The sequence below is a fragment of the Leishmania donovani genome, chromosome 2 (assembly GCF_000227135.1).
Source record: "Leishmania donovani BPK282A1 complete genome, chromosome 2".
NCBI lineage: Eukaryota > Euglenozoa > Kinetoplastea > Trypanosomatida > Trypanosomatidae > Leishmania > Leishmania donovani.
The window spans coordinates 286048-308855 of NC_018229.1; the positions used below are offsets into that span (position 1 = coordinate 286048).

Consider the following 22808-nt stretch of genomic DNA (forward strand, 5'->3'; position numbering starts at 1 on the left):
GCCACCTGAGTCGGCGCACACGTTTGTGCCATCCACGCTGTAGGCAGGGCGGCGGCGTGGCTCGAGCGTATCCCACCCCCGCCCCTCGCAGTGCCCACTGGTGGTGCGGGGAGCCTGCGTGCTGCCGCGCGGGGGATGCACCAGGCGGCGACCTGCGGAGCGGGTGTGTGGGTAGAGCTTGAGGCAGGGGCCGTGCTCTCGGATAAATGAGTGGGCTCATTGTGCTGTAGCGCGTGTGTCTAGGGCTGCTTCGCACCTCGCGATGGGTGCCCATGGCAGGGCTGGAGGCTCGAGAGTGGTGGCTCCCTCGTGCTGTATGGCAGAGACAGGGGCACACGCTGAGGAAAACAAAGAGTGAAGGATATGTAGACGGCTGCTGCCGGTGATGTTGGACAGACCTCTCCATGACATCTAACTTCTGCATCGCAGCGCGGACAACGACCGTGCGCGCTGTGCTGGTCAGCACACACCGCTCATGCTACGCCGTCATCTCCCTCCCTCCCTCCCTCCCTCCTTTCCTCTCTCTGCCTGTGTTTTGATTCGATCTTCACGGCGTTGGCTCTCGTGCTTCACACGCCAGCGCTCTCTCTCTCTTACCCACACCCACACCGACACCTCCTTTTCTTCTGCCTTGCATACGGCGCGCCGCACCGCTGCATCCCGCATCCCTGGACGCACACATTTTCAAAGAGACGCGTGAGCAACGCCCCACACTCAGACCACTGCCGGTGCTTCTTGGCTTTCGTGCGCCCCTCTCCGCTCAGGCTTCCATGTCGGAGGAGCTTATCCTGCAGTGGGCGAAGCGCGTCTCGGACGCTGAGGAGGAACTTCATCGAATGGAAGAGGACATCAACGCCGTCAAGCAGAAGCGCAAGTTGCTCAAGACAGACATTCGCAAGTACGAAGACGTCGTGGCGAGCGAGAAGTGCGACCTTCTTACCTCGCTAGAGAGGGTGGAGGCGCAGGCGAAGGATTTGGGTGCGCAGTGCGAGGCGACGCTAACAGAGAAGGACCGTGTGGAGGCGGAGTACATGGCCACTCTGGACGCCTACGAGAACCTACACTTCCTTGTGCGCGAAATCAAGGATGCCGAGGAGCATCTGCAAAGCCGCGACGACCTCGAGGCTTGTCTGCAGCGCGAGAGCGTCACGTGGGCGGAGGAAGAGCACGCACTGCGCCGTAAGCTTCACCAGCTTCAGCAGCAGCAAGCGCAGGCTCGCCGCGCGCAAGAAGCTGAGGTGCGCGAGCTAGAGGCCCAGCTTTCGAACGTCGAGCAACGCCAGCGCGACGAAAGGGCGGGGCGGTGCGTAGAGGTGGCTCAAGCGGCCCGCCGCGTGGTGCACAGCAGTCGTCAGCCGACGCCCGCGTCCCCCAAGCCCGTCACGTCAGCCGAGGAAGACGCCTTCGTGAGCGCCAACGCGGGCGGTGCCTTGCCCATCAGATCTGCGCCGCTCAAGTCGTGCTTGAAGACTCCCGTCAGCGGCAGCACAGGCAGCAACGCAGCAACTACGGCCCCCCGCCCCACCACCGCCGCCTCAGCGCCGGTAAGCCGCTGCGCCTCGCAGTCGTTAGTGTCCGACGCTGCCGCGAGCGGTGTACAGCGACAAGGAGTTGATGGAGGTGATCAGCCGTCGCTGCGGTTGCTGCAGGAGATGCGTGCCTACTCGTACGGGGCACCATGCAAGGCCGGCGCTCGCAAGCGCGAGTTCCTGGGAGACGCCACCAACAACCAGTGATGGACCCTCTTGTCGCGGGGTTCCCCCTCTAACAGAGACCGCGGAGAGGAGGGGAGCGTGAGGGGGGTGGCGTGGCGCATCGCCCGGGTGATGCGCACTCGCCGGAGCGCACGAGAGCGTAGGCGACACCTCGCTGCTGGAGCGCCACGTGCACAAGGCGCAATGCGCGGCCACCGTGATCGCCCTCGTCCCAGCCCCTCCCAGCCCCTCCCAGCCCCTCCCAGCCCCTCCCAGCCCCTCCCAGCCCCTCCCCCTCCCCTCCCAGCCCCGTGGAGGCCTCTCGCATGCCATTCCTTTTGGCCGCCTCGAGTGCGCCTGCGCGGAGGCCTTCCCCGCCACTATGCGGCCTACTTAGATTGATAGATAGACACTCGTTCTGCAGTGGCGTTGCCCTCGCGCACGACGGAGGCGTCATGCGTTCCTGCGAGTGTGCGCGCGTGCGTTGCCGCCGCCTTCCTTCATCTTCCCCCGGGCGCACGTACGCATGACAGCGACGCCTGCTCGTCTGAGCGAGGTGTGCAACAGCGGAGGTTGTGCAAGGCAATACTTCAACTCAGAGAAACGAAATTTAGGCAGCGTGGTGCCGGCACACGCAGACAGAGGGTGCGCCGATGTGACCTCTGCATGCGAGCGCAGTGGCTCTGTCGGCTTTGCAGGACTCTTGCTGAACAAGAAGCCTGCCACTGTGCGTGCAAGCATGCGCATATGTGTATGTGACGGCGCCCCTGCCGACGTACTGGTTCTCCCCTGCTGCGCATCCGCCCTGACGGTTGTGGGCGATCTCTGCTTGCACTGCACGTGCACGCTTGCAGAACGGCGTCTTCATGCAATGCCGTTACTCATCACTGCTTCGGTGCGGCCTCGCCGTCCGCATTTCATCGCGCGCCGTGCCTGCGTGAGCCGCTCAGCGCAGTCGTCGCACCTCCCCGCTACCATCGCCTCGCCTATGCCTCCCTCTACTCTCCTTTGCTGACTACCTTGCTCTCTTCTGCGTCTACGCGCGGTGCGGCTCGTCGATTTCGCCGCTGCTGGACTGCCTTTCGCCTCCTCCCCGCTCCTCTCTTTTTCGGTGTGGTAGCATGGGCGGCTTGGCTTGAGGAGAGAGTGCGGAGCACAGAGGACGCCGTCGGGGCCGATACTCAGCGGTGAACTCCCTCGAGCGCGTCACGCGCCTCCCTTTCCTTTCTCACATGGGGAGAGACCGCACGCACTGTGAGACGAGCTGCGTGTCGGAGAGCAGTTGCACAGTGGCGATGCCCGCACAAGTCCGCAGCTGTAGCGCTGTGGCGTTGGAGCTCAGGCGGGTCGCCTCCGTGGACACCCCCCGCACCTGCAACTGCTTGCTAGCCGCCCCCTGCTCGCCCCCGAGCGAGCCCGGCGGCTTGTCGGCTCAGTCCTCTGCTGCTCCAGACGGTGATAAAGTCCAGAGACCGGCGCTCCGCTTCCTCGCTGCCTCATACGAACTGAGGGTTGCCTCTTCGTCGGCTACTGCCCCCGCTTCGACAGAGGTGAGTGACGGGGACGAGGCCGCAGGCCCGAGGCACGTCGGCGAATGTGCGCTCTATGAATGCGTTGCCTCCGGGGATGGGGAGGGGGTGGATGAGGCTTCTCTCCATGTGCAGCGCCGCACGGCGGCGCTGCCCGGTGTCTTCGACGCTGTTTCGGTGCCCTCATCATTCTTCAGCACTGCAACCCTGTTGTCTGCCGCCGACGCGCCTCCATGCATCGTGCTGGCGTGCACGGATGGCAGTGTGCGAGTCCTCGACCCCTTCACGCTCAGCCCCGTAGTGGACCCGCTGCGTGACCTTCACGCTGAGATGCTGACCAGCTGCACGGCGCTTCACTATCCCACTCCACACCTCTTGTGCTCAGCCCATACGGGGTCAGTTTATCTGTATTCGCTCGCAGAACGGTGCGTGACGCAGGAGCTGGAGGGGCACGAGTACGATGCGTGGTGCACGGCGATGCTGCCTACTGGCAGGTGGTGGCCCGCTGCCCCGGCTTCTCCTCCCAATGGAGGCTGCAGCGACCACGACAACATTGACGGTGAAGCAGAGGCTGGTGACATGCCCGCCAGGGCCAGCACAAGCGCGTTGCTCGCGTCTGGCGGCGACGATGGTTACTGCAAGCTGTATGATATGCGCACCAACCCCAGCCGCGCCGTTAGCCGCTCACGCTTCGGTGCCGGCGTGGTTTCCATTACACCTGTGCTGGACACTCTCGACGGCTTGTTGGCCGCCCACGCCACACCGTATCTACTGGTGGGCTCGTACGACGAGTCCATCTCGCTCGTCGACGTGCGCAGCATGCGGCGTCCTGTGGCGCAGCGCGGCGGGCTTGGCGGAGGCGTATGGCGCACGTCCCGCTGCCTCCTCCCGCTATGGGACTCCGGGGCTGCCGTGTCGGACGACGTCGGGGCCGTGGCGAGTGACGACGGCAACGTGAACCTGTCGCTGCTGCTGGCCAGCGCGAGGGCTGGCTGCCGCCGCAGTGAGGCGAAGCGGCCGTGCACGATGCAGTCTCTCGCCAGCGGGTGGGCAAACACCTCTAACATTCTTGTGCTGCCGCTGATGCAGCGCGGGGCTGCACTGCTGCCGTACGACGTGCGAGCCTCTGCGGAGGAGGTGTTCGGCAACGCAGACGTACCCCTCACTTACTTTTACGGTGAGGCTGTGGAGAGCGACTCAGAGGCGGCGCCTGGCGCCGCGCTCATTCCTACGTTGACAGACAACACCCTGGTGTATGATGCAGCGGTGCTGCGGCCGCTCGACCGGATCGACTCCCATGGTGCGGAGACGGCGGCGGACAGGTCCGCCGCCGTGGTGGCCACCGTCTCCTTCTACGAAAGGCGTATCGACGTGTGGACGGTGGCGGCGGGGCAGCCGCGGATGTGACGGCGGGCCGCCACGTCGCACATCGCACGAACCGCCCGAACTAACCAACAACGCGTGTCTTGAGCGTGCCACCTCCGCCGCCCGTTGGGCGGCGTGCGTGCGAGCTCACGTGTGTTGCGACTCGCTCATCAGCTGAACGTATGGGACTGTGGTGCGAACCCCAGAGTAGCAGGGACAAATACGGAGAGAGAAGCATGCCGGATGAGCGGCGGCGTGCTGGCGCCGCACTCTTCACGTTGTGCGTGTGTTATCGCCGGCGCATTGACGTGGAGGGGCACGAGAGAGAGAGAGAGAGGGCGGGGGAGGGCTCGGCGAGGGGCACCGAGCCCTCCCTTCACGTGCTATTCATCCCTCCCTCCGCCTCTTTTTCTCTGTGCGACACTTCACCACTCACGCAGGGGTCACATGTTGCCTGAGAAGCCATGAACATGTGTCGCCTTGGCACTTCCTGCAGCCACGGGCAACACCCGGCTAAAACGGCCGCGGGCACACCAATGCGCGTGCCGCCCGCGCCTCGTCACCTCTGTGCAATGAAGGCGTGATGCGATGAAGGGACGCTGACGCGCTCGGTACCACGTTGGCCATTTTCTTCTTGCTCTTGCTCTGCGTAACGCTGTGGATGTGTTGTTTGCGTAACGTTCGTGCCGCCGCTGCCGCAGCACCGCGCACCGACCACTTCGTGCAGGGCAGCACCGCGCTGCTACGGTACCGGCATCATCTTGCATGCGTCCCTTCATCCGCGTCGGTCATCTCCCTTCCTCCTGACTGTTCTCCTTCTGCAGCCGCCACCGAATCCCGCGGTCTCTCAGCTGAGGCCCCCCCCCTCCCCAACGCAGCGGGGTGCCCTTAGCTTCCATACACGACCCCCCCCCCCATACACGCCTGCGCTTTATCTGTTTTGCTTCCCGCCTACCGTCACCTCGTTTCTGGCCCTCGTCGGCTCCCACCTTCGTCGTTGGCTGCTGACCTCTCCGCGTCTGCGGTCCATCTCCTCCCTCCCCTAGCGCGCGCGTCTGCGTTGAGCCTGTGCGATGCTTCGGCTGTCCGCCTCCCGCCGGTCGGTACAGAACATTCTGCACGACATCCAAGCCGCCGTGGAGTCACGGTCCGTCATGGCGACCTCGTCCTTTGCGCAGCGGCGCTCTTTCCTGGTCGCCCTCAGCGAGGAGCTGCACCGCAACAGCGAACACATTATCCGTGCGAACCGGCGCGACTGCGATCTCTTCGGGCAGCAGCAACAGCAGCGAGGCACGCCATCCGTGACGATACCGCCCACGCTGCCGAGCACGAGTGCAGTGGCGAGTCTGCAGCCGTCCTCCTCGCTTCACGGGGGGCCCGCTGGGTATCCGCCCTTTCTCGGTCACCCGGGGCATCGCGTAGGTGACGCACAGGGTGTCTCCGTGGCAGCGGGGAACCATGCGACCGCCACGCCCGCGCTGAATGCCGTTGAAGGCTCTGGCGCGAGCTCACCACGTCGTCAGAGTTCGCTCGATTACGTGGCGAGCGCGTCCCTGGCTGGAAGTCTGGACCGAAGCGGCGCGGGCGGTACTGCCGCAGGTGGTCGCGTAGCGGCCAGTCCAGCAGGTGCTGGCCCTGCTCTTGGCGAGACTGCAGCAGGGTCGCGAGAGACGAGCACCTCTGGCACCGCAGCCCCTGTCTCGCCGTCGCGGTGGGCTGCCAGGGCGTCGTCAGCATCGCTGCAGCTGGTGCCGACCGCTGTGTCAGGCCATGCCACCCGCACAGAAGCCGGTGGTGGAGGCGGGCATCTTCTCATCACCCCTGACAACCACTTCCTTATATCACCTCTGCGCCTCGACAAGCTGCACACGACCATTGAATACCTGCTCTGCCAGCCTGACCCCATCGCCATCCCTCCCTCTTGCTGGCTGCACGACTCCGCTGAGGGGGGCAGCGGAGCAGCCGCGAATTCGCTACGCGGACAGGGCTCCTCAGGTGCGGCTTCTGGTCACAACGCACCCCCGCCGCCCTCGGCGGGAGGGCCGCACGCTGGTTGTGGTCGCTGCACGCGGCGAACGGACCGACTCGAGGTCTATGAGCTCTCTGTGCCGCTGGGCATGGTTGGTATTCTCTCAAGATTCCGCCCACGCATCAGCATCGACGCGGTTGCCATGGGCCTCTTTGCCGGCAACACCGTCCTCGTGGATGGTGGGGTGTCGCTCTATAACACGAATATGGCCCTCATGTCGTCCGTGCGGCGTGCACTGACGACCGCCGGCCTGTCGCCGAACGCAGTGGTGTGCGTGGAGAGCTACGACGCGGCCCACCGCAGCACGAGCGAGTGGCTGCAGCTGTCCGACTACGTGGATCTTGCTGTCGTGTGCGGACCGCCGAAGCTGTACCAGTTCGCTTCTCGTTACTCCACGATCCCGCTGATGCGCGCGACTGGGCAGTTCAGCAGCGTCTACGTGGACCAGAGCGCCTCCTTCGAGGTGGCACTGGAGGTGATCCTCAACTCCAAGTTTCAGAAGTTGGGCGCCGCCAACGCCGTGACAACCGTCATCGTCCATAGCGACTTTCCGCGCTACACGGAGCTTGTGCTGGCCCTCGCTGCTGAAGGCGCCATGCTGCTGGGCGATGCCATCGCTCAAGAGCGCGTGCCGGACTGCGTGTTGGAGCTCGCGAGTGAGGAAGAGTATCAGGGTCTCTCTCAGTATGGGCTGCGCGACGCTGCACGCACGCTGTGCATCAAGACGGTGGACTCGCTCGCTCAGGCGCTCTTCTTCATCGAGTCCTTCGGCTCCAAGCAGAGCGACTGCATCGTGGCCACAGACCTGGAGGTGTGCGCCACGTACTGCCGGCATGTCGACACGGCTGTCGCCCTCGTGAACGCCTCCACACGCCTCTCCAGCGGCGTACCGCTCGGCTGCGGCGTCGACTTTGCCATCTCCACCTCGAAGACTCACTGCCGCGGCCCACTGACAGTGGAGATGATGACGACACGCAAACTTGTTGCTCGAAGTCTCAGCGCTCACCACGGCGCGCTGCGCTGACGTCACCTCAAGGGAGAGAGAGTGATGGGCGTCTTGGCACCGCTTCCACAGACATGCTGCTCATCGGCGTTCCGAGGTGAAGGGCGTGGGCGCGTGCATGTGTGTGTGTCTGTGTGGGATGGACAGCACATGCGCTGCTGTCGACGTATGTCGCTCGCACTCCAGCGGATTCGGCCCCATGCTCAAGTATTGCTTCCCTCAAGCGCCGGGGGATGGACGCTGCCCCTCCCTTCCGGGTCTCAGCGCCACTCGGCTGCCGTATTTCGAATCGCACAGCAGCGCCTGTCAGCGTCGCTGCTGCTGCTGCTGCGCGCGCACGCGGGTGGCGCGCATATCCCCTTCATCGATGACGACTGTGGCATCTCCCTGTTGCGGAGTGCCTTGGCTGTGCTTGTTTCTTCTCGTTTTGAGGCGCCGCCTCCGCTCATGCGCTTATTTCTCGCTGTCCCCTCCCCGCCCTCACGGAGCATGGACCGAGGGAAGAGCGAGTGTCGCCTTCTCGTGAACTTCCCCCCTCTCGTCGCGGGTGCGTGCCATCACCCACCGTGCGCCTCGCGGAGGCTGGAGGGGACGGGAGGAGGAGGAGGCTGCTGCCTTTGGTGCCCCCGCCTCGTCGCCCTGAAGCGCGAGAGTGCCTGTTGGCGGCGAAGTCGTTGCCCCCACGTCTTGTCTTGTGCGCCGCATTACACCAGTCACGGCGCACAGGCACGATGGAAGAGGGGAGAGGGTCGAGCGGCACACCAGCGAGCGCTCCGGCGGTGTCGCCCGCCTTTACCACAAACGTTTCTCTATGCGATGGGCCGTTGTGTTCCCTGTTTTGCGCCCTGTCGAGCGTCCGTGCTCGAGTGCGGGCGCAGCGCTTTAGCTGTCGCAGGCGCTCGTCACATCCCCTCACGCACGGCACCTTCTTAGCTGCACCGTGAAGGTGTGCCTCTTGCAGCATGCATGACGCAGCGGTGCCCCTTGAGGCGGTGCAGCTTCTCACGCAAGGCGCGCTGTGAGTGCCTGATCACTCGCCCGCAGGTCGTGTCTCATGCTCGATGTCCGTAGCGGTAGGCCCGAGCCGTGAAGACGCGCTGCAACGCTTACTGTGACATCTTCCGCCGCACCTCTCCGCTGCCGACGGTGCGCTGCCGACCTGCTGCGCGTACGCGCACGCGTCTTTCACATGGCTCGCTTCTTCCCGTCCTCCGTTGTCACGCACACGCACGCGCACGCATCAACGTGCGGTCTCGCTCCGCGTGGCATCCATCGACTGGAGGGGGCCGATCACCACAGCGCAGAACACATCATAGAGGTGCTCTACGAGTTGGTGGAGACGTGATACATGTGGCACGCGCGCGTGTGCGTGTGGGTTTCGAACGCTGACGACTCTTCACGTGCACGTCCCCCTCCGTGTCTTTCTGCATCGCGCGCCCTCTCCTCATATCCAGGTGGCACCACTACCAACCACACCACGTGTGCTCTCGTAAAGGACGCCATTTTGAACGACCATGCCACATCAGCGCGGCGAGGAGGATAACAGCTTCGCCTGTGCGTGCCCCAACGGTGTGCGCAGTACACCTGCTGGCGGCGCTGACGACCACCGCACCGAGGCAGCGCTGCGACTTGTGCGCGATGTTCTCCTGACGGAGGACTGGTTTGTAGAGCGGCCCCCGCTCGCTCTCGCCTTCGCGCATCCGTACATACGACTGTGGTGCGAGATGTGGCGCACCGAATACGTCGGCGACCTTCACGCACCGGCCGCGCACGAGTCGCCTGTGGCGGAGCCGCCGCACAAAACTCGCCGCCCCGCAGCACCGCCTGCCTCGTATGTGCGCATTGGGCTGCGCCGCCTCCGCAATCCGATTGCCTTCGCAAACCCCGCCTCGGCGGGCGTTGCCGACATCCTCAGCGGCGGCGTTCCTCTGACGTCGTCGTCTGCGGTGCTTTCAAGCTCACCGAACGCTACGGCAGCGCAGCGGACAGTGCGGTCGCTGGTGGCTCCAGTTCTGACGTATCCCGAGCCGGCCGACGTGATGGAGTCAGAGCCCCTCTACGACGCAGCTGCCGTGCGCGGCATCCCAGTCGTGGACCCAACGGCACCCCTGTTCGCCCTAGAGGCGTACACAGAGCACGTGTTCCGCATGCCAATTGGGATGAGGCTCGGCCATGTGCGGCTGCTTACCCTGTGGCTGCCGTGCCACTGCCCCTCTCACGCTACTCCAGTGAACCAGCGTGCGCGCCTGGTGAGGGGGCTGTTCAGTCACGTGCCGGCATCAGTGACGCACGACGCTGCTATGAAAGCGACTGCTTGCATCCACACAGCGGAAGCCCAGCAGGCGGTGCGCCACGAACCACAACCGATGGCGGCACCCGCAGTTTCGTCGCAGCATGTGAAGGGTTCCTCCGGCGGTGCCACTACTCTCAATATTGACGCTGACGCTGGCGCCGCCAAGGCGGACGACAGCGACTCGTCGGCGGAGCAGGGCAGCGCTCACATGGAAGAAGTGGTAGAAGATGACGACTGGGAGGCGATGGCGCTGGAAGAGGAGGCGCTGCTGGAGAAGCAGCCTCTGTCCGTGTCTACAGCAGCGGCGACGGTAGCACCACGCATGAGTGACTCTCCGGGCCTTCAAGAGGCCCCTCAAGCCCGCACCTGCTTCTCTCTCTTCCCTACTCACCACCCATCGCTGCCCGCTGCAGCCACCAGCCCCGCCATCACTGCCTCTAGCGACACCAGCGTTGTTGCCGCTGCACCAGAGCCATTTGGCGGTGCTTCCGCTGTCATCGAGGGCGTGTGCGTTGCCCTCCCTCCTCCTTGTGGTTGGTGGCTGCGTCGCGGTGTGCGGCCGTCGTCCGCGTTGCACGGCGCTCCCTTGCCTCTCTACGCCCACTGTATAGACGCGACGCGGCCGTGGCTGGACTGGCTCGAGGCGACGGCGCGTGGCACCAGCGACGCGCTGCCCGACAAAGACGGCCGCAGCGCCACGCAGACGTTTCTTTGCGGGGTGTCGCTCAGCGGATGGTTGCCCAAGTATGTGCAGCCAACCATCGTCTCACGAGCGGAACTCGCGCAGCGCAGCGTCTCGGTGAAGCTGGAGGACGCCATCTCCTCCACTCTGCCCTTGCGTGGTCTCCACATCGAGTCTTCTGTTAGGGCGCTGAAGCGGCTGCTGGGTGGCAGGAGCGGCGAGCGTGGCGACCCCGGTGGCGGCGCGGCACTTCTCGGCACCCTTGTCGCTCTTGACGCGCCGTACCTGCGGGACGCCGAGCCGGATTTGCTCGCAGGCCGCGATCGACTGACCGCGAGCGATGACGGCGATGCCGGCAGCCTCGCGTCTGCCCTGTGCCGGCTGCGTCGACTGCGCTTCCTGTCCATGAATCACGGCCGCGACGTTTTGGCGGAGGCGTTCTCGCCGTCGCCAGCGCAAACAGCCGTCTTCAGCACGTGTGTCGAGGCGCTGCTCCTTCACGGCGTCACTGGCCTCGCTCCGCGCACGCTGGCCTCGGTGGGGCGCTGCTGCGTGTCGTTGCGCACTGTAGATCTGACCAGCACCAGTGTCACAGATGATGAGCTGCGCGCTCTCGTGTACGGTAGGTGGGACACACCGTGCAAAGGCAGCAAGCCAGCGGCTTGCCTAGCGAAGTTGTCTCCACTCGTTTGTCTGGAGGAGGTACGACTGACTGCCTGTCGCAGCCTCACTTGCGTCGATGCCCTCGCTGCACTCCCACAGTTGCGTCGCCTGGACCTGCGCGCCAGCGGTGTGCGCCAAGTCGCCGGCCTTGCAGGGTGCCACCTGCTGGAGGAGGTGGTACTGACACGCTGCGAGCACGTGACGGAGCTGTACCCTCTCTGGCGACTCCCCCGGCTGCGCTGTGTGGAGGCGGACGGCGTCCGCCAACTACAGCAGTATCGAGCACTCATGCCGCCCGCCGCCTCTACTGCGGAAGAGGATGAGGGGGGCGACGAGTGCTTCGTGGCCCCTTTGGCGCGGCTGAACCTGTCTCAGGCCGCCGTGATTCGCGGGGCCAGCGTTGGCTACCTCGCGCGGCGTCTTCGCGACTTGAGCGGGCATTTCACGTCGCTGGTGGCGCTGCTCCTTGATCATACCGACGCCGACGATGACACGCTGCGCGCCTTGGCCGGGTTCTCAACGGCGGAGGCGGAGAGCGGCCACTTCGCAGGACGGTGGCTGCCTGTCGCCTCGTCACTGAGGGAGCTCAGTCTCGTCGGCTGCGTTCGCGTGCACCACCTCGGCCCTCTCGGCATGCTGCCGCAGCTCACCCGCCTGGTGGCCGACCATTCCGGTGTCGAGCACGTGGACGGCCTTCAGCACAGCCGCAGCCTCGACTCTCTCTATTTGAGCCACTGCACACGACTGTGGGCCATCAGCCCCCTCGCCTACGTGACCTCACTGCGATGCGTGGATTTGAGCCACACACCGCTCACTGATGCAGCGTTGCTGCGCTTCGTATACCCGACTGTGGTGGAGAAGCTGACGGCGCGGCGGCATCCGCACCTTGGCGAGATCGTGGTGTCGCTGCAAGCCTGCACCGCCACTCCTGCCCCTCTCGTCCCCTCACAGGTCGAGGAGCTACGTCTCTGTCACTGCATGTCGCTGCTGCACATCAGCTGCGTCGCGCACCTTCCACGACTGCGTAGGCTTGACGTGGGCAACACAGCACTGTTTGATCGTGGATTCGCGGGCTTCTTTGGCCGCACGAAGGCTCTCCTGTGCACGCAGTCGTGGCCGACTGCCCACCCGGCTGGTGCCGCCGTCGATGACGACGAGGCGCTGAGATTGGCGCCACTGCCGGACGAGGCTGCGCTTCTCACCGCTTGGAGAAGGGATACCCAAACGGGAGCGGCGGTGCCGCGAGACGCGAGTTCCACCTCCCGTGAGACCTCCGCGGACCGCGCTGCTGTCACCGCTGGAGGGCCGCCGCACTCTGTCGAGTTCGACTTCTCCGTCGGCGCCCTGAATACCCTCACGCATGTGTGTCTCTCCTACTGCGTGGAGGTGCGTTGCATTGCCGCCTTCGCCCTCTTCCCTCAACTGGTGTCACTCGACGTCACCGGGACGGCCGTCGACAGCGCCTCCCTCCTGGCCTTTGTGAACGTGCTGCTGGAGGGCTGCGGGAGCGGGGCTTCCGACGTTCCGGTGATGCGGCTCGAGATGGAGGGCGACAGCCTGCGCCCGAGGGCGCTTCCGGCACCGCGAACAAGATCAGTGCCTGCCGTATCGCTCTCTACGCGGGGCAGCGACGCCGATGGTGCGGCTGTGGAGCCGTCCCTTCGACGCCGCCGACTATTTGCGCTCACGACGCTCACGCTGGCGTGGTGCCACTACCTCACGGACGTGCGGTGCTGCGCGGCCGTGCCGTCTCTGCGCCACCTGGACGTGTGCGGAACTCCCGTCGACAATCTCAGTGTTGCAGCCTTCTCTTCTCGTGTGGCGGACGCATTGGCATCGGCGGCGTCGGGGGAGGAGGCGCAGTGGTGGACGCACCATCGCTGCTCGCTCCTGTCACTGGATGTTAGCTGTTGCCGCCGTGTCACCGACATTGCGCCGCTCTTCGCGGCGCCAGTCAACTCATTGCCTGGCAGCGGCGTCAGCAGCAGGAGGCGAGAGTCTTCGGGCCACTGCCCTCCGCTCTCCTTGATGGAGCTGCGACTTCGCCACTCCGGTGTGACGTCCACCAAGGAGGAGCTGCGCGCGCTTGACCCCTTCGGCCGCTGCCTGTTTATGCTGTAATGTGGGGCGTGTCTGTGTGTGTGCGCGCGCCTGTGCGTGCGTCTCGATGCCTCTCCCCTCATGAGAGCCTGCGGGTGTGTCTACGCCGCACCTCTCCCGCCTTCTCCGTTTTTTCTCTGTGACGATGACGCTCACCTGAGCTCTGCGTCACTCCCTCGCTCACTCGCGTGCTGGGACGTGCGCGCATCTGCGGCAGTGGTGGCGATGGGTGCCGCACTGCCCTCACCTCACCACACTGTTCTTTCCGCGTCCCTCACGTGGCACTCAGAGTCAACGCAACGCCGCGCCAACCGTGAGCCTCAGTAATGCCGTCTCTCCTCCCTCACTATCCCGCCTGCACTGCCGCACTCTCCTCCACTTGTGGACCATCTCGCAGGACAGACCATCCGCGTGCCACGAGAGACGCCGCACACCATCTTCGTACACACACGCACACACACACACACATACACCTCCTCTTCCCCACCACAGCACACCTACGGGCGTGCCGCGTAGAACCGCGTGGCTACCAGTTCGTGGGGGGATATGACGAACACAGCTACCTCAAGCCCACCGATGGAGACGCCGCCCTTGCCTGGCAATGACAGCAACCTTGAGCCTAGCTCCGCGACCGCGGGCAACTCGCACGCACCCGCAAGCACGGCTGAGTCCTCCGAGGAGCTGAAGCGCTTGACGGCACTGGGCACGCTGCTGGTCAACATGGGCGCCGCCTCCGAGGAGAAAATCTTCGGAGTGAAGGACTCGGCTCCGATGCTGGCGTACCGTCAGAATCGCTTGCACGAGCTCCTCGTCATCAACCGCCCGCAGGACGACGCAGCCGCGCACATGTTCATCTGGTACAAGCCGTGGACGTGGTGGAGTAGCGGTGCGCAGGTGTCGCCGATCGTCGTCAAGAGGATGCTGACGGAAGAGGGGAGCGCGGATGCGCCAAGGACAACGGCGCCGCCCCAGACCCCTGGTAGTACACAGACGGAGGCAGATGTAGTCGCGCCGCCACCGCCGCCGGACGCCGCGGAGCCGAATGCAGCGCCGCCGAAGAGGAAGAAAGGGCTGCCTGCGGTGGACATGCGCGCGCTGACGGACGAGGAAGTGGATGCCCTCACCCCCGCTGTGCGCGACGAGCGTGCGAAGCTGCTGCTCTCGGAGAAGCACATCCACGAGACGCTGCAGGGGATGGAAGACACAAGATACCGTTACCTGGTCCCTTCGCATGACCTCAAGTGTGAGGCCGAGGTGATGGACGTGGTGCGGTGCTACGCGGAGCGCAACCAAGCCAAGGCTGCCTCTCTCGCAGCAGAGGGCGGCCGCGCTCCGCCGGGAGCAGCTGCTACGTCGCACAACCGGCTAAGTGGCGGAGGGGAGAAGGCAGTGGTGCGGGCAGACTTGTTAGCATGTGGGCCGCACGTGCAACGCCTTAAGACCTGCGCGGAGTCGATGGTGATGCAGTATAGTCGAGAGGGCAAGGTAGCGTAGGGAAGGAAGTTGTGGCGGTGGTAGAGGGCAACAACCGCTCATGCCGAGCTGAAATCCACGCACACCGGCCACGACTCCGTCACCCACGCAAGTTCACACTAGAATCGTTAGAGGGGACACACAAGGCACTATGGGGGCCCACGTTCACGCGGGTGCGGCCGTGCTGCTGGGTGATGTAGGATGAGGCGAAGACAAGTCGGCGCACACGTCTTCGCTTCGCGCCGACACAGCGTTCCACCTCTTTTCCGTTTCGTATTTCCATATACACTTAGTCTGAGAGAGTCCCGTGTGCGCGCGCTTGGCGCATGCCGGCTAACATGAAGGGTTGGCGGGGGGCCGCTGCACCCCTCCAGACGAGAAGCACTGATACGTGAGGAAGTGGTAATGGCGCACTTGCGTTGTTGTTTGCTGATATCTTCACGTGAATCGCCGGAGGACGGTCCTGCACCGTCCCGGCCGCCGCCGTCGACGCTGCTGCTGCTGCTGCTGCTACTGCTGCTGTGTGTGGGGAGGGGGCAGGTACGGCACTGTTGCGGTGGAGAGGAGGGAGGGCGGCTACGACGCGTTCCTCATCACTCCGCTCGCAACCACCGCCGCCGCTCTGTCTGTATGTCGCCCATTTCTCTTCTCGGCTGTGATGCGCCACTCATCACCTTGCCTTTCCATTCTCTTTTCTACCGGAGTGTACGATAAGCGCGCGGTGCTTCAACCCACCCACCCACTTGTGACCGTTTCCTGGTGACTCACGCCTGGCAGCATCCACGTTACTGCACCAACACACGTGTGGGCTGTCGTTGGACACCTTCTCCCACAGCAGCATTCCTCTAACGCAGGCTCCTCCTGCCACCGACTCGCCACCTTCCCATCTTTTACTGCCCACCCACCGCACCGTCTCCTGCATAAAAAATGACCAGCTCTCGCGCTACCAGCAACGCGAAGCTGGTGAAGCGCCATCAGCGGCAGCAGTCGAACGCACTCGCCAGGTCCTCGGCGAACAAGTTCACGCTTAGGCAGAGCCAGTTCGAACGGCAGCGTGAGGAGGAGCAAGTGCGAGCGCAGCAGCAGGCGGACGCGCCGTGGAGCACGAGCCGCGCAGTTGGGGATGGTCTCCTGTCACGAGGCGGCCACGAGCGGGGCGCCGGCGGCTACACTGCATCTGAGATGGAGGTGCGCGACACCCCCAACCCCTTCGCACGCGGTCGCAGTGCCCCTGCAAGCGAGACCTTCGCGACGACGACTCGGAGTGCCACCATGGGGCTCGAAAAGATGCAGGCGCGCACCACGCGGACCACCCGCCGCATCGACCGCTTCAACCTGACCACCAGTGCCGACTCGGAAGCGGCGCCGTCACCATCCTCGCTCATGGGCGTGCGGCGGGTGCGAGAGGGCGAGGGGCGTGAGGAGGGCGGCTTGGCGGCCCCGCCGGCCAAAGTGATGCGGGCGGAGCGCTTTCGCGAAATGATCTCGAACAGCAAAGGCCAGCGCGCGCAGCTGCAGCGCGAGCGTGCGGAGCGTGACGCGACCACCGTGCAGCTCGATGCTGAGATCAACGACCTTCTCCACCTTCTGCCGAGGCGCAACAAAGTCAAGGAGGAGCAGGAGGCGTTCGCCCAGTCCGGCACACCGGAGGTTCGCGCCCTGCTCGATTCGTACCGGCGAAACCACCAGGCGAAGTGCCTCACGCTAAAGTCCTCCGGCGCCTTCGAGGTCCGCACGCTGGTGGAGGCGGCTCGCAGCACCACGACTCGATCGGCGCCCTCTGCGCAGACAGCGGGTCCGACGGCACCGTCGTTTCTGGACGCCGCAGATCGCGTGTTGCTGGCGCGCGTTCGAGCCGGCGCCGCGCGCTCGTCGGAGGAGGACATAAACGAAGCCGCTTCCCCAGCGGGCGCTCGCGTCGGGGCGCCATCGATAACGCGGCAGGCTGCCGCTGACATCGCCGAGGCGCGCGCGATGGCGAGCCCCGGTGGCGGTGGCCGTCTGGCGAGCTGTGACGACTTCGACTTGATGATGCACACCTTTCGGATGGACCCGCGCCGCGCGCACGCTGTTGATCGCACGCTGACGGAGGAGGAGGAAGTCGCCAAGTCTGTGCAGCAGACGCTGCTGAAGGAGGATCGGGAGCAGGTACCATCGCTGCACCTGCAGGAGCGCGACCAGACACAGCTGACACGAGGGGAGTGGGTCGCCCAGGGCGGTGATATTGCTTTCCACATGGACGACGATGCAGAGAACGCCGGGGCAGATGACGACAACGTAGATATCCCGTCTTCCTACGAGGGCGACAGCGACGCCGGCGTCGACGGTGACGAAGCTGCGGTTATGGCGGAGTCTGAGCTGGACGAGGATGAGGAGGACGCCGCCGTGGAACGTGTCGGCGGCTCTGCCACACTCGATCGCCTTTTCGAGCAGCTGGAACGGGTGGCGACGCCTGAGACGGAGAACGCGACGTCACGGCCGCGGCGGCTGCACACGCTGCTCGTGCAGCTGCACCGCTACGCTGCGCATCACGTCGTGGAGGTGACGAAGGCGTTTCGGCTCGTCCTCGTCGAGGCGGAGCGCAGCTTTCTTCGAGGTACTCGTCGAGGTGGCATGCGCCGCTCCCTCCTCGTGTACCTCTACGCCATATCGAAGATCTTTCCGACGTCCGACTACCGTCACGCCGTGATGACGCCGTTCCTCTTGTTCCTGTGCTCAGCCCTGATGCAGATGAAGCTGGACTCGCTCGAAGCGGTGCACAGCTACCTGGTCCTCGCCACCCTTCTCCTGCACTGCCTCAAGGCGGGATCTGGACGGTTCTGCGCGGAGGTGGTAGTGGCACCTCTCAACGTTCTGGCGCTGCAGCTACCTCGTGTGGCACTCGAACCAGCGCGATACCAGGGCACAGTGCTGCCGATGCCCCTGCTGGAGCGCACCGAGCAGGCCCTGCTGGTCTCCTCCGCGTCCGCTGCCACGCTGTCAGAGAGCGATGACGCCACTTCGCAACGACCCCCGTACCAGGTGGGGCTGTTCGACACCACTCACTCACCAGAGCGCCTTCTGCTGTGCGCGTACCGCCTGCTGGAGGAGGTGTTCGACCTGCACCGCAGCATCCCAGCCTTCCCCGTCATGTGCGCCCGTCCCTTTTTAGCCCTGGACGCGCTGCTGTTGCGGCCGCCGTCGTCGTCAGCGGCGTCGGCGTGGACGCCGTCTGCGGCCGTGCGTCTCGCCCACGAGGTTCTCACGGTGAAGGTTAGGGACATGGCCAAGCACGTTGAGGCGCATCGTACACCACTTGCGATGCGCACGTTCCGGCCGCGGCCCCTGCGCCAGTTCGACCCGCTCCTCGCAGAACGCGAGGAGAACGCCGTGAAGAACGAAGTCCGCCTCCTGAAGCGCGACATCCGCGAAGACAAGAAGCGGCTAATACGCCACCTGACGGCCGAGGCGACCGTGCAGCGGCGGGCGCAGGAGAAGCGGCACGCCATAGACGACGCGCTGCGCGAGAAGCGTTACCACAACGTCATGAGTCAGCTGCAGCAACAACAGCACTCGATGAACGTTGTGGATTCCTTAAAGGCACGCGCCAAGTCCAAGTCGCGCAAGGGCCTAAGCGGTGCGCCAACCACGTCCTCGTCCACGGAGGCAGACAAGGAATGACGGCGTCTGCTGACACTAAGCCTGTGCGCATGTTTCGGTAAGCAATAAGCCTGAGCGCATGCGTGTGTGCATGTAAAGGCGTGCGTGCGTACGTGTGTGCATGTGTCTTCGATTAAAGCGCGCTCCTGTTAAGCAAGTAACGAAGGAAGTTAGCGAGAGAGGAGGAGGGAGGCGACCCGTGGCGCGATGGCGCGTCGGCCTCCCTTCACGGAGAAGGGCGGCAGCGGTGCGGAGGAGAGTAGAGGAGGGCGGGATAGCGACGAGGCCGTCGAGGAACGGCCGTGTGATGGACCACGCTTCTTGGGAAGCGGTCTGAGCTAACGCCACTCTCCGCTAAAGCGCGCAGACCGACCGTGGTGTTGCAGGTGGTCATCATCACTGCGACGGTGCGACCGGCGCACTCACGCATACACAGATGAAGACCCTCCATGACAGCATGCAGTGCACGCGCGCAAGCAGCGGTGGGTGTTCACACGGTTGTCGTACCTCTAACAGCGAGGATAGAGTGGTGCAGGCACACCTGTGCCGTCCACTCGGCAAGCGTCTTCATCGTGCATACACATGACTGCCCCCCTCCCCCAACAGATACACAGCATGCGCCTACTTTCTTTGTTGCGAAGCACAGCTATCTCTACATCTGCACGCACACCTGCCAGCCTCCGTCTCGCGACAGTGCATCACCCTCCTCTCATTTCGAGGCATCTGCCCATCTCCACTGTTCTGCTGCCCGCCTCCCCGCCACTCTTTCCACGCGCCTGCGCAGCGGTTTCAGCCCGCCCGACCTTTCCTACGCGAGTAACCCAGCACCACCACCACTGCAGCCACACTCGCGTGCACAGATTTGCCCTGCGGTGCCTTCTCTCTGTGTGCTCTCCAACATCCTAACCGTATCCGCGATGTCCGCCAAGACGGCCGCCGCTCCGTCGGAGCGCAGCTTCGTCGATCGGTTTTTGCGCAGTCATGCCGGCGCCGCCACAGCCGCCGGTATCCTCGAGATTGCCTTCTTCCATCCGTTCGACACGACGGCGAAGCGACTGATGGCAAACAAGGGCTCCATCATGCGCGGCTCCATGGGGGAGACGGCCGCCAACCTCAACATGATCGTCTTCAAAAAGCACGCCGACGCCGGCTTCCTTCGAAAGGTTGTGTACCTCTACCCGGGCTCCCTGTACGCCACCGTGTACAAGGTCTTCCAGCGCGTCTACAAGTTCGCCGGACAGCCCCTCGTGCGCGACTTTCTCAGCTCCAACTACCGCGACGGCTTCAAGCGGTACTGTGGCGAGGCGCACAAGGTTATGGAGGACGCGACGGCCGGCTGCCTCATCGGCCTCGGCGAGGTCTTCTTGCTGCCGCTGGATCGGCTGAAGGTATTGAGCCAGACGAACGAGGCCGCCATGCGGAGCGGTCTTCTGCCGCTTCTGCGCCAGGAGGGCTTCCGCGGTATGTACGCGGGTACCGTGGTGACGATGTGCCGCAACGCCCCCGGCTCGTTCTGTCTATTTGGTGGCACAGCCTTCACGAAGGGGTACATCTTCGGCCTCAGCGACTACCGCCATGCGACTCTCTTCCAGAACATGTGCGCCTCCACTGTGGGCGCGTGCGTCGCCATCGCCATCTCTAACCCGATGGACGTCGTCAAGACTCGTGTGCAGCAGCAGACGGACGCCGAGCGTCGCAGCGGCATGACGATGGCGACGGCGATGCTGAAGGAGGAGGGCGTGCTGTCCTTCTTCAAGGGCCTCACGCCGAAGATCATCGCCTCGGCGCCGAAGCTGATTTTTGCGTACACCATGACCGAGTACTTCTTCAAGGTGATGAACGACTCCAAGAAGCGTTGAGCACGCCCCCTTGCACGCATGGACGTGCGTGCGTGGCTGCATCCTTCTCTTCCTTCTCCGTCCTACCGTCCCCTCACACCGAGGAGAGCAGTGCCGTGTGCAGCGGCTTGTGCCCCTCCCACCATAGAATGAAGACAGCAGGGGCGGCCAAGAGGAACGTCCGAATACGCAATAATAACTGGAGCGCGGCTCGTGTGTGCGTGTGCGCGCCCATGATGGGGACATGGATGCGGTGGGACCATCGAGTTGTACCGATGCCATTCACAAGGGGGCTGAAGGCGCTCCGGCCTGACCATCTCCCCACCCTCCCCCGCCCTCCGTAGATCGCGTTGGACTGGCCGCCATTTCTGCCGGACGGGTGACGCTGCTATGACGATTCGTCTGCCAGTCACCAGAGCATGGACGATGGGCAGGGGGAGGGAGGCAGCCAAGGACTCTGCAGAGATACAGCGGTCCCTCTCCGCCGCTGTCTCGCGCCGACACGAGACAGCGGGGGTTGGCGGGCGACGCAGCGCAGGAGAAGCATCTTCACACTGAGGAAAGAAGACGGCAGGCTACGGCTGCTGCCCTTCCCTTCCCTCCCCCATCGCCTCTGCGTCCGCCTGATTCGACTCGCTCATTTTTCCGTTTCGGTCTCGTTTTTTTCTTCGTCTGTGCTTGACGGCGATACCGGACGGTTGGGAGGCGATGAGGGGGCGGGGTGGTTTAGCGAGGGTGTTGACGCAGCGGCCATGCAGGGCGATTGCTGATAAGGCACGGTGATGCGCACCGACGCGACCTGCTCCTCTGTCTCTGCCCTCACCCCTCTCTATCACGCCACGGAGTACTCCGCCCTCTCTCCCTTTTACAAGCATCTGAGTGACACACACACATACACACACACGCACACGCGTGCACCGGCGCTTTAAGAAGTTTAACCCGAGCGGTGGACTGAATGCTTTCTTCATTCTCTCTGACACACACACACACACACGTGCATACGCACATACTTCGGTGAAGACATGCCTTGGGCAAGGGAGACAGACGACCAACTCTCGCGCGCTCTTGCCCTTCCCTACCTCCTCTGCTGCCGAGGCCAGCAGGTGCGTGTGCACCGGCCTCTGCGGAGACCATGATACAAACGATACACGCGCAAGTCCATCATTATACCACACATTCCACTGAACCCCCACTCCATTCCATCTCCCTCTCTCTCACGCTGAAGGCAGCGTGCCAGACACGGAAAAGTATTGTGCATCCAGCTGTGGCCTCCATGGTGCAGAGGGGGCTCCGCTTCCGCTGAGTTTCGACGGGGCTGGCCCCGGAAAAGCAGCTGTGCATGGGCTTTTCGTGTATGGCGGAGCCTCGCGCGGCCTCACGTCCGTGGAGATCACCAAGGAGTAGACCACCTACGAATCGTAACTCATGAGCTTCGAAGACCGGGGAGAAGGCGGAGGTCCTGCTACCCGCGTGAAGATTGTGAGTGCGGATGGCTCCAATTATTATGATGCTGAGGAAGGGGGCGCCGGTGTCGGAGGAGTACATCCATCGCCTCGAGGGCCCCGCCCCCAGCGCCTGCCTCGGAGCGGTTCTCAACCGATTGGTGGAAGTCACCCGCGCCCGCTGCCGGGAGACGAAGCGGATGCGGACATGGGACGCGCTGCGGCAGGTGTGGGAGGGCATGGATATCGCCGCCTCTGAGGAGCTCCATTGCGGGCTGATAAACCCACGGAGGCGGACCCGCGGGCGCTCGTCCGCATCCCCTCCTCCGCGTTCGACCGGTGGCATGCACGCACGGCGTCGCCGCAGGGCGGATACAGCGTTTACCAGCTCACTCTCGAAGTGCCATCAAAGGCCGAGCGGATGGATGCACCGTAGGCCGCGGCCGAGCGCTATGCAGACGGACGGCCTGCCCTCACGCTGGTGCGCGCGCTGCGGCGCCGTATAGCACCGAACTCAGGGTACACCGAGGCTGTTGCCTCGTTCCAGGAGCTGGCGGCAGAGCTCCCGACCACTGCGGGCGTGCGCCGCGATCGCAGCGGTGAGCCGCGGATGGGCACCGACAACGTGCCGAGTAGCTCCGTGGAGGCGGTGCAGCGCTGCCTGCAGCGTTTGTGCCAGCCCATTGTCTTTTATAGCTGCGACGCCGCTGCGCCCATGACGTCAGCCGCCGGCATCTCCCCGAGCTTCACGACGATGCCGTCGACGCGAGCGCTCTTGGTGAAGCCGCACAGCCAGAGCAACTTTTACGCGATAGACCATGTCACCGCTGTGCACTTGCTGCAGGAGGCTGTGTGCGAGCGGGTCGTGTACAGTCGCTACGGCGTGCTCGGTGTGCGCATCATGAAGCTGCTGCTGCAGCACCACTTCCTTGAGGAGCGGACGCTGGCGGAGCAGCCCATCGCAACGTACGTCAAGGTTCGCGAGGTGCTGCACCAGATGTTCAAGGACGGCTTCCTGCTTCAGCAGGAGGTGCCGCGCACCTCGGCACTCGTCGAAC

At 64.4% G+C, this 22808-nt stretch overlaps 7 protein-coding genes across 7 annotated transcripts; all 7 read left to right on the top strand.

The window, feature by feature from the left end:
- Positions 1 to 770: 770 nt before the first annotated feature.
- Positions 771 to 1736, top strand: LDBPK_020580 (hypothetical protein, conserved; the record flags this gene model as incomplete). The annotated part of the gene is made up of 1 exon (XM_003857905.1): positions 771 to 1736. One exon carries the CDS (start codon positions 771 to 773, stop codon positions 1734 to 1736), a length of 966 nt encoding a protein of 321 aa, XP_003857953.1.
- A 1190-nt stretch (positions 1737 to 2926) lies between these two features.
- On the top strand, positions 2927 to 4630 carry LDBPK_020590 (hypothetical protein, conserved; the record flags this gene model as incomplete). The annotated part of the gene is made up of 1 exon (XM_003857906.1): positions 2927 to 4630. One exon carries the CDS (start codon positions 2927 to 2929, stop codon positions 4628 to 4630), a length of 1704 nt encoding a protein of 567 aa, XP_003857954.1.
- A 1031-nt stretch (positions 4631 to 5661) lies between these two features.
- On the top strand, positions 5662 to 7641 carry LDBPK_020600 (gamma-glutamyl phosphate reductase-like protein; the record flags this gene model as incomplete). The annotated part of the gene is made up of 1 exon (XM_003857907.1): positions 5662 to 7641. One exon carries the CDS (start codon positions 5662 to 5664, stop codon positions 7639 to 7641), a length of 1980 nt encoding a protein of 659 aa, XP_003857955.1.
- Positions 7642 to 9134: 1493 nt separating this feature from the next.
- On the top strand, positions 9135 to 13379 carry LDBPK_020610 (hypothetical protein, unknown function; the record flags this gene model as incomplete). The annotated part of the gene is made up of 1 exon (XM_003857908.1): positions 9135 to 13379. One exon carries the CDS (start codon positions 9135 to 9137, stop codon positions 13377 to 13379), a length of 4245 nt encoding a protein of 1414 aa, XP_003857956.1.
- A 525-nt stretch (positions 13380 to 13904) lies between these two features.
- On the top strand, positions 13905 to 14852 carry LDBPK_020620 (hypothetical protein, conserved; the record flags this gene model as incomplete). The annotated part of the gene is made up of 1 exon (XM_003857909.1): positions 13905 to 14852. One exon carries the CDS (start codon positions 13905 to 13907, stop codon positions 14850 to 14852), a length of 948 nt encoding a protein of 315 aa, XP_003857957.1.
- A 906-nt stretch (positions 14853 to 15758) lies between these two features.
- Positions 15759 to 18491, top strand: LDBPK_020630 (hypothetical protein, conserved; the record flags this gene model as incomplete). Its single annotated transcript, XM_003857910.1, has 1 exon — positions 15759 to 18491. One exon carries the CDS (start codon positions 15759 to 15761, stop codon positions 18489 to 18491), a length of 2733 nt encoding a protein of 910 aa, XP_003857958.1.
- Positions 18492 to 19387: 896 nt separating this feature from the next.
- On the top strand, positions 19388 to 20329 carry LDBPK_020640 (mitochondrial carrier protein, putative; the record flags this gene model as incomplete). The annotated part of the gene is made up of 1 exon (XM_003857911.1): positions 19388 to 20329. One exon carries the CDS (start codon positions 19388 to 19390, stop codon positions 20327 to 20329), a length of 942 nt encoding a protein of 313 aa, XP_003857959.1.
- Positions 20330 to 22808: the final 2479 nt, after the last annotated feature.